The sequence below is a fragment of the Plasmopara halstedii genome, assembly GCF_900000015.1.
Source record: "Plasmopara halstedii genome assembly, contig: Scaffold_430, whole genome shotgun sequence".
NCBI lineage: Eukaryota > Oomycota > Peronosporomycetes > Peronosporales > Peronosporaceae > Plasmopara > Plasmopara halstedii.
Genome location: NW_020187350.1, coordinates 363145 through 374045, shown reverse-complemented (window position 1 = coordinate 374045; position 10901 = coordinate 363145). Strand labels below are relative to the sequence as shown.

Sequence of the window (10901 nt, the reverse complement as noted above, 5' to 3'; positions counted from 1 at the left end):
CAACTTGGTGCCCAGCAATAGGAAGAGTGTAGACCAAAACTTCCCAGTGAAGCGCAGAGACAATTGACTCCGAGAGTCCATGTCGAACGACAGGATCCACAAACAGCGTCGCTGTACCGAGACCGTCGATGGTGTCCGGTACCACCGCAAGATGGGCCCTCTTGCTCAAACGGTCAACAAAGACCACGACACCCGTGTTGCCCGCCGAGTTCTTCGGCAGACCAAACACAAATCTCAAACTCACGGACTGCCAACACCCGGAAGGACTGGTAACCTGGCCAGCGGTGCCTCCGCATTCGAAGAGGTTTCCACCCTTTGACATATCTCACACGTGCGCACATAGGTAGCGTTCGTTTGTACAGCTTGGTCCACCAGTAGTGGCAACTCACAGTGTTATACGTCTTTTCACGACCAAGATACCACTGAGTGGGGTGTCGTAGGTCTCGTAGAGGATACGGTACTTCAAATCCTCATCGTGGGGAACCACGATTAGTGGCGTAGCCGTCGAGTCGGTGCTCTGCAATCGGTCTCTCCTCGTTTTGTGTGGATTGTATGGGAAGAAGCATCGTACGATGCTCGAGATTTTTCTCACCTCCGAATTCGAATTTGTACTAATTTTGGCCTGATTCAGTCTACATTAAGCTTGACACAAATATATAATATATTTTTTCAACTTGAGAAGTTCCACATTGCATTCAGTTTGTTAGTACTGTAATATGCGTCAGAAGACACTTCTCTGCTATATGTTGAAAAGGGTAGCCGGTATAATCGCTCAAATTACTTTACCGACTCATCAATAAATCTTGCACAAAATTATCCATTGTAAATACACGGGACACCTGTTGAACACTGTTTTTTTGCCATTACTGGGGCACAAAAAAACTACCTCCTTAATCTGCAACAATACTTATGGGTGCAGCAGTACTTCACGGTAGCTAAGGCCACAATACTGACTTTACGATATCTACGCGATCAATCCAATGCAGGTGTTTGATTTTCCTTAGCCAAAAGCGTGGGCAATGTTGTGCAGATAGTTGTCAAACCGCTTGAATCTGCTGTCGAGGCAAAAGTGAATCGTCTGCTCAAAGGATTCACGGGCACGTTCATCAGACACCTCGGGAGCTAGTGTTGTCACAATGTGATTAATATCATCACGACCAGTCAGCTCCGGCATGTCTGCCGGAACCATCAAGAGCAACAACGACACTAATAGGTGCATATGTCTTCGGAGAACGCAATATGCCGTGCATGCTGTGTCAACAAACTTGGCAAAGTCCTTGCCTTCTACTCCACCTAGCACGTAAGCCATTTCGTTAGTAAATACAAACGGAGTTCGCTCGCGACGAATCCCCAGCTTGTAGTACTTAAGATGCCCAAGAAAGTGTCCAAAATCAATGTGGAAGTAGCGGCCTGAGGATGCAATCATAATGTTATCATTGTGACGGTCGCCAATTCCTAGGACACATGTAGCCACACAGTAACCAGCGCATGAGCGACCAAACAGATCGACAGCAGCTCTATGACTTCTTGGATCAGGATTATTGGCCCGAATCCAATCTGAGAAGCTTGGATCCTTGAATGTGCCCATCATACCGTCACGCCTATGTACCTCAGCAGTTGTCACTGAGTTGGGCACCATTTGAAGAATCCCCGTCATTGGAGATGTGGCAACACACTTGTAAGGCTCCATTGCCAAATCCAGTCCTTCGTCTCGCCACATCTCATCCATCAGACGGATCAACTGCAGCGTCAAACAATCTTGTCGCACATCATCGCCAGCCTTGAACATGACTGTGACTGGATCACCACCCTCCTCTGCATTCTCAAACACCAGCCAAAGCGGCTTCTTTGCTGAGTCCATCACGCGGCATTTGCTCACAATGATCTTACCCACTTCGATTCGAGGATCAAGAGGTAGCTGAAACGAACCCGGTAGTAGCTCGTTCAATGCCTCCAAACCTTGCTGCATTGCACGCTTCATCTCAGCAGCCCCGTCCTTTCTCTTCGCTTTTACGCTCTGACAAATTCTCTCAAGCATGCCGCCTTCCGAAAAAAGTTTATCCTGCAGCTTCAAAATCGCACGCATTTTGGAGCTACAAACATCAAGGTATGCATTTAAAATCGTGCCGTAACGTTCGCGGTATTGTGCATTGTGTGCCTCCACTTTCATGCTCCAGAAAAGGTCAAAACCAATTTGATTCGGATTTTTTATCGCTCGCTCGATAAGAAGCATCGCGAGGGGTGAGACGTGGTGGTTTTCGAATTTGATGGCTTGTACAAGCTGTGGCAAAAAGTAACTGAAAGTTGTGTCCGCCATTTGACTCAGCATTTTAACCGCAAATGTACGGACACCTTCGTGCGCAAATTCAACATTCAAAAGCTCGATATAAGCTGCTTGATGATCAGGTACAGACCAGCGCGGAAGCAGTTTTAAAGCATCTGCGCATTCATTTCGGTCGTCCCAATGAACGCAAGAAAGAATGCGAGGAAGAGCTGACGCAATATCGATGAACTCTTCACGGTGCATCCACAATTGCTCCTTTTGATACGGACTAAATCGGTACAGAGGGTCGAGTAAAATGAGCTTTCGCAACTCAAGCAACTCACATTGATACGAGCTAGCACGACTACTGCGAGAGGTCGAATCGCGGCGTTCTTGCGCCACACACTCTAAAATATTTCGACCGTCGAGCTGGTCATTAGTTTCCTCCACTGGAAGGCTTTCTACGACCTGACATGCAAAATTGGCATCTTCATAACTTCCACTGCTTCCAAAGTCACCAATTGCCGAGTCGCCCTTCGCGACAGTTTGGATGGCAAGCATCCATTCTTCACGCTCTTGCTTCGTCTCAGCAGAAATGATGTAATCGCGAGAGGAACCCATTGGCCGCACTTTGAAACACCACGTTTGACGAAGTTTTCGTGTGCCCTTGTTCACTGGCGCTGTAGTAAACTTTTGATTCATATCGTCTGCAGTCGTCACTGAGCAATTGCGTAACGTAATTAGCTTGCGAGGTGCCGTCTCATCGTCTGCATAGCTCAGCATGCAGGTACTTTGGTCGACGACAAACCATCGCCGCCGCCAACGAGTCAAGGACGAGAAATTACCCACTTTTTGCAGCCATCCTTCCTTTCGTAGCATCACGGATCGACTATTTGTAATGATGCTGCGTCTACTTGAACGGTCACTTGATGTCAAGTCATCATTATCACTCCAGTCAAACTTAATGAGTGTATCAAACTTGGAAAATTCTACCTGAATCATCGGCTCACTCGGTAGCGTCACATGAGGCACGGGGCCCGAGATACAAGCGTGCAGGTTATTGTACATGTGTACATAGTGTATGCCCTGGACGAGCGTATTATCGACCTCGAACGCATTCACTCCAGTCACTAACATTTTCTCTTCAGTCGCATCCATATTAGACACCGAGCCTCCGACAATTTTTTTGACACCCAGCACTGTCAGTTGGACACGCATGGTGCGTGTCACGTTACAAATATCAATATTGAATTTGTGCCACACAGGATCTTCCCATTCTGCATAAAGCAAGTCATTTCGTTGCGCCTTCAAACGGACATCCGACGTATCAATAACGGCGTTGTCTAGTAGCTGGCCACCATCGTAGAGCTCAATACGAACGATGATACTTGAGCTTGTCAAGGGAATTCGGCTCACGATCGCCTCTTCACTCGATCTCTTGCGCACACACGTCGTTCGAGGAATATTAAGTACGCGGCGGATACGAAGTGTGAATGGCTGCCGAATGAGTCCACTTGGTAACGACAAATTGCGATCAATCGACGGTCTTTCCCACTCATCTCCCAGCGTCGTCATCTGTAACGACGTTGCTCGTTCTCCTTCAAATATATCCGCAAATTGGTCGATTATATTGCTCATAGATCCACTATTAGTAGAAAGCCCTCTGCGAATACTTAAGTTAATCATGGCCGTTTCTTGAATCACTGACTCATGGATGACAGTTAAACGAATAGTCTTCTTAGTCAACAGACACTCGCGAACGTGCACATACTCGTTTAGAACTCGGAATCGATCAATCATATAGTCTCGATACCCCGTAATTTTTAGCCGATATTCAGCTGGATTATAAGGTCGCAAAGGTGCTGCATCTAAAGCCTGCTCGTAACAGTTAAATATATGCTCAACAATTTGTCCGACAGTATCACCCGTAGTAACAACCATTCGGACATCAGTTATTGCCTTCGCACTCACTTCCTGTAACTGAAACATGCGTTTGTAATTAACGTGAACCGCACTAAATTTGACAACATCGCAAAGTCCCTTGAGCCATCGTTGAGATTCCACTTCCGAATCCGCACAAATGGCCCATGTTCGTGCTGTCGTCACAAGTAGAATTCCATACGGCTCTGTCTTGGACTCCATGGGCTGCAAGGATGACACTCGGTCTAAATCGATACGTCCGCGCTCTAACGTCTTTTTTTCCTCTCTACCCAATGGAATGCCGTTCTTTTCAGGCTTTTTCTTGTAGTACGCAAGAACGCTGCCATTGAGCTCCATGTATCGCCGTTTAAATGCCTTATTCTTTTCTCCTTTTTTACGGAGATATCCTCCCATGTGATTATTAATCGGATGCGTCAATGTAACTGGCTCGTCCGAGATAATGAGGTTCGCAGGAATTCGAGCCACTGTCTTCAGTGGTGTAATAAGAGCAAACTGATTCTTTTGATTAGAATTATGGGCGATCCAATCGCCTTCCTCGACTTTGAACTCAGGCGTGTTGGCTCGTATCTCGAGTTCGGCAGGGGAAATCTCTTCGTGGGCCATTTTTAATACTTTGCCCACAGCTGAACGAAAATATAGCGACTCTTTCGAGTGAAAGAGATCAGGAACAGGCTGCCAGCGTTTATCGTCACCCATCATGCTCCGGCCTGCTTTAGCGTACGGATTTAATGCCTCAAATGATGGCACAAGTCCCGCATCTACATTGCGAGAGCTCCTTGTGCCGCTCTCATAGCTATTGTAAGATGCTGAAATAAAGGAAGATGCAGAGTGGCGCGAAGCGACGCTTCCATTTCCACTCGACTGTAACACTGAATGCATTGATTGCCGCTGATTAAGGCCGAACATCTAGAAATAGCGGTGCGATTTAGCATTTATAGTATCACATTACCTCATCCATTCATAGCATACCGTGATCGGCAAAGCTGCGATCCAGTCGCAAGCGGTAGGAAAATATTGTAGTGATGCTGTAGGCGAGACTGGGCGCTAGTGATGCTGTCTTCTCTGCCTAGTGGTGAAATTTTCCTTCTTCCCCTCTCGCCGTCTTCCCGTAGCTATACGTGCTAAATGCTAGGTATCGTAGATTTCTTACACCTAACCACTAATCTAATCTGTTTTTATTACCTGTGAAAAAAAATGAGACTTTCAGATAGATGCACAGCGGTCCTTGTTTTTATCAGCCTGAAAACGTATCTTCTGTCAAAGAAAATATCATCGTTTTTGCGTCTATAATTGCCAATTGCAGCGATATTTCTTCAAACAATGACAAATAACATCATGGTGATGGTCACTGTAATGAGGAAAGAACAAATGGCTATTATGATACACGCCCAGCATGATACGCCATCCGACAATTTTAACATCGTTGTTACTAGGTCCAATCAACGGAGTAGCGTATCAAACGTAAAGTGGTTCTTCTATGCCGTGGCGGGGCAAATACTTCAAATACTTTCACGAGGCCGTCTTTATGAAATAAGGTGCTAGGTCAAGTAAATAAATATAATAATTGCTGTCATCATCATGCATCGACAAATGTGCGATGTCGAAACATACGGTATATTTGTAGGGCCATATGTAAATTGTCATGAACTAAAATTTGTAGTATCGAAAATACAGTAATGGCTGCAAACTCACATGAATCCAATAAGAGCAATGGTGCGCGGGAACACCACGTCGCGACAATACAATTCGTCTGTTGTTGAGATTTCTGCAAATGTCTTGAAAGCTTTAGAGCAGAAGGCGAGGCCGTTGCTTCGGCACCTTTCTTTATCCAGCTGGCGCCTTCGCACTATTTCAACGTTCTGTGCTGCCTTTCGCAATTCGTTGATTGGCGGTACAAAACGGCTAGGGCTAAAGTAGTAAATAGAAGCTAGGCGACATATCATCTTGACATCTAAAACTGTGTTTGATGTAAATAGCTCAATGTGTCATTCCTCTTCGGACGTTGCTCAAAAGCCTGTTTTATCGGGTGGAAACTGGGGCAGAGGCACCATCATACTGGACGCCATACAATTTCGAGCGATGGATGGGTCTTTCATCATGTCGGCACGGTAAGTGAACGAACACCTCTGGGTTCGCGCGTAAAAGAAGCCGCAACTTCGCCTACTTTATTTGGAAAAGCCCCCATCAAAAACAAGAAGACCGTCAGACCTCCACTCAACGACATGAAGAAGTGCGTGCGCTGGTCGACCATCACAGTGTACGAATTCGGCGTTGGTCTTGGTGGCAGCTCCGTGCCTAAGCACGGTGGCCCATCCATCGGCTTAGCGCGCAAACCTCTATGTGTGTGGAGTACGCCGTTAGACGAGCTTGATGACCACGAAGCTACGACGTCTTCGCTTAATACAGTTACGAAAGACACAAAGCACGCGAAGGCCAACAAATTCAAGCGCGCTCAGAGACGCCGAAAGGTTCGCTGGCTCAAGCCACTCGAGCGTGTGACGATGCTAACCAAGGCGGGCTGCAGCGAGAAACGCATATTTCGCATGATGATGGAGTCGTCTGAAATAGCCATGTCTCGACGGCTTACGTTGCGCGTGCTGGACATCTATACGTAGCCCACCAGCTAATCTATCCTTCATCGCACATTTGCGCATCCTGATTGGCAATTGGTATCGTAAAGCGCCGCGAGAATTTAAACGAGTATCGAGTATATGATTAGTGTTTGGCTAGCGAAGATGTTGTACCATAGTTCATAAGTCACAAAGAAGAAACTCTGTTTTCCATTTGGGCAAGAGGATAGTCGTAAGCAGCTTCAGCCTGAAAAATGGAGCTGCAGATAAGCAAGCATAAGCGATAAGCCGTCGCATCAGAGTTAAGCTGACACGGTCACCGCGTTGCATAATGTATTGATTTGCTCTTGGATAGCAGCGATGACCTGTTTTGTCACTCTACACGCTTCAATTTGCATGTAACGCGCGTGATTATTGCATGCACAAGTTACAAGGGACACTATTTGAAAGCTTTGGCGCCTTTTTACGAAAAGATTAATCCGGTCTTACAAGAAGGAAAATCACGTTCTCGCTATCATTGCCACCACTTGTTATCTCTACTCATACAGATCTTGATCCCTGTAGGAATTAAAGCTGCGAACCATTTCTTCGATGGAATTTGGGAACGGCTTTAGCCAAAGCTTCTATCGAGTGCCAAGCCAAGAACTTTCTTTACTCCTTCCAACCTTTGATGAATATGTACTCACTCAATAATCGGTGTATGATTCATTATGGTCGCGTGGCAGAGCTATGAAATACCCACACTCATAAATCGAATCACACGCTCGATGAACAAAAAGTTGCAGTCTACTGTGAGCGGCCTTTAAATGTTAACCAGTAGTGTGATCAAAAGCGAAGCTGTAGCATCGGATGATACATTTCAAGTTGCAGCTTGTTGACGTCCAAAAGATCGTACGCGATTCCTTGTATTTTCCAAAACGCAAGAACAGGATAGTCATAAAAATGGATGGCGACGTACAACGAAGATTGGCAAAAATGTTTAAACTTCTCACCTTATCAGTCATACTATCAGAGCTCCATATCTAAATTCCTATTTATTTGTTTAGTCAAACTGAAATGTACGCACTCCAAACCCAAAATCCATCCATCTGCTTTCAAAACACGAATGTTTGATACTTGAATGATGGCATAGCTAACAAATTGTTTTGCATGCATAGATTTTCGGACCAGCTGGAGGCAGAGGCCTCGTCAGAATTCCATCCTCTCTCACCAAATGCCACACAAGCTTGTGTATGAAAGAGATTTATCCCTATCTCTAACTCCACTCTCACAAATTTTCATCTGTGCTCACTTCTGAAACCGAGGATGATTTACTATAACACCTCGCACGTATGGGGGGTTTTGACGCGCTGGCAGGGTTCTGCAATGAACGGTCAAGCGCCAAAGCGCGCCTTGATGATGGCTATCTTTGCTTCAATTGTTGCTATTTTAAATCGATATCACCAATTCGTAGTTCCTACGCGCGAATCAACGGCATTCACTGACTCGCTTACGGTGTTTAACACTTTTCTTGGTCTGATCATCTCATTTCGCATGAATTCAGCCTTCGTACAGTGGCGTGCAGGTGTAGTTGCTGTGGGGTCTCTCTCAGAGGCTGCGCGTGACATTGTAGCCTCGGGCTGTGCATCCGTATGTACAACGATCGAGTCAGAATGCACAGTTGCTACTGACATACCTGAGACCGGGAATTATTACACCTTTGGAGAAGATAAAACGACGTCAAGCATACCCAAGGACGTTCTCGAAAAGTGCACGTTCTTCATGGAGCTACGTCGATTAGTATTTCTATATATTGCTATTGTGTTTCACCATTGTCGCGGTGTGGATGGTATCGACAAATTGAAGGAAGCCGGAGTGCTTACAGATGCCGAGCATGACGAACTTTACGCTTGTGGGTCGGAATACAGGGTGCAAGTTGAAGATAAAGAGTCCTTCAGAGCAGTTGTTCGCCAAACTCCTCATAAGTTACGAGCTACAATTACGGAGCTCTGGCTTAAGCGGCTTGTGCAGGTCGCTACAGATCGTGGGCACCTATCGGGGGCAAATGCGAGCGCTCTTCACTCAAAACTCTCACGGCTACCAAACCTGTATACAACAATATTCAACATTGCGAATGTCCCGATCCCGTTCAACTATATGCAGTATTTGCAGTTCCTTCTCATAGCGTACATGCTACTCTACACGTTCGTGATTGTACCTAGGTCTGGATTGTATACCCCTCTGTGGGTGCTGGCGTGGGGAACTTTTCTGTTTATGGCCGACGAAGTTGCCATGGAAATTGAGTGCCCTTTTGGGCTTGATGCGAATGACATCGATTTGGAGGCTCGGCTTTTGCACATTGAAGAAGAACTCACTGTGTTGATTCGTAGTCAATACTACTTCGTGACGAGGGGCACAAGTCCAACGCAAAGTCTCAGTAGCTCCTCTTCGAACACAAGGATCCCAATCATCAAGTCAAAGTCCGAGTCTTCTTCAAACACTTTTTCTTTTCACCAAGGCCGCATCCCACCTTTCCAGGGTATCATTCATCAACAGAGGTCTTTGCCTGAGATCAACGAATTTACAAAACTTATTCGAGATCCTAGCGAAATTAGTCAGAGTAGTATTATTGGCTAACATATGAACTCAGCAGCGTGATATCAACAAAGATCAACATGACAATATAGTATTCGAAGTGTAAAGTTGTCAGTGTTCCATCTTGGCGACATGAAATAAAGTAAGGCATTTCTTTGATAGCTGAAATCTGCAACCTCCAGTCGTCAATTATAGTAATGCGTACTTGAAGGTGTCGAAAAAACGTATATTCGAAGGCTACTTCGTTACTTCAGGGATAGATCGTCGATACGATCATATCACACCTTATAGTAATGGTGTTATTAAAACGCTGCGATATATTGGGCAGGAACAAATATAAGCAATCGATTGGTGCCGCTCGTCAAGACTCGAGTAAGCAGTAAACCAGTCAATTCATATGGGATGAACGTCACTTCAATGATGGATTTGCCACAAAACCAGCTGCTTGTGAACAAAATCACCCTAGCCCTATGACAGGTTGGTTGTCGCGCATTTGCGTACCACCAGATTAAAGGAGAAACTTTATCCGTGTTAAGAGAGTTTGATGGGGCAGCATGTCTAGGTGACATTCCATGTAGCGCACAGGATATGAGTGCTAATTGGAATGCAAAAGCCCAACCTTCCACGCAGGAGGCATCCTGGTATTGTACTGGGTTCCATGAGACCACGTGGAGGTCGGGTTCAAAAAACTTTAACTTCTAAAGAAAATGACTGCCTTATAGTGTACTGGAGATCACAGCCCAGAATTTGTCGGCTGTCAAGATCAACGTATCGGGATTTGTGAAACTCTAGAAAGTTTCGATGGCCTCAGGAGTCGTACGTATAATTGTACGATGCACAGCTGTCAAAAACAGTAGACATTACGCGGAGGCATTAAAGAAACCAGATACGGGTATAATTTCGGCATTTCTCGCAACGGGGTCTTAATGCTCACCATGAGCGGCCTGGGTCGGGAGGAGTCATCCGTCGTCGTTGGTGGCACCATGGACAAGGTCGACACCGACATCTTCTGCTGTAGGTGATCTAGCAGAGCATTTTCATAGCTCAAAAACGACTCTAGGCGCGCGCTTATTGCTTAAGGTTCTTGTGAAGCAGGGTGATGCACACCCTCACGACCAGGCAGGGACATCAGTTTATTAGCCCATCCTGCATGTCTTGGAGCAAATAGGAGAGTTGCTCCATCCTCACAGAGGATCAGTCGTAACGACTCAAGCGTAGACTGACTACGAGTGCCACCAAGTTCAGCGGGGCTGCCGTAGCTCCTTGTTAAGAGGAAGCTTACTAAGGTCACCGACGTTACGTTGTAGACTAGAACCAGTATCAGTGTAGCGTATCGCATTTCGCTACGTCCAAGAACACTTTAAAATCTTAACTAAAGTAATGACGCTCATTGTATTTGATTTTTTGGGGGGCAAAGCCGCCTATATCTAAGACCTTAGTTTGAATATAGCAAAACCTACTTTGAATGCATCAATATGGCAGTCCTGCCACGTAGTGTACGTGGCTGGAACCGCCAGTTTGTAACGGGGTTACACGAACCTAATAACAGGGGG

The 10901-nt window shown here is 45.8% G+C and overlaps 2 protein-coding genes across 2 annotated transcripts; one reads left to right on the top strand and one right to left on the bottom strand.

Moving 5' to 3' along the window:
* Positions 1–1000: 1000 nt before the first annotated feature.
* Positions 1001–7778, bottom strand: PHALS_09667 (Phosphatidylinositol kinase; the record flags this gene model as incomplete). The annotated part of the gene is made up of 4 exons (XM_024724964.1): positions 1001–5110; positions 5174–5187; positions 7670–7676; positions 7767–7778. 4 exons carry the CDS (start codon positions 7776–7778, stop codon positions 1001–1003), a joined length of 4143 nt encoding a protein of 1380 aa, XP_024575788.1.
* Positions 7779–8139: 361 nt separating this feature from the next.
* Positions 8140–9390, top strand: PHALS_09666 (Bestrophin/UPF0187; the record flags this gene model as incomplete). The annotated part of the gene is made up of 1 exon (XM_024724963.1): positions 8140–9390. One exon carries the CDS (start codon positions 8140–8142, stop codon positions 9388–9390), a length of 1251 nt encoding a protein of 416 aa, XP_024575787.1.
* Positions 9391–10901: the final 1511 nt, after the last annotated feature.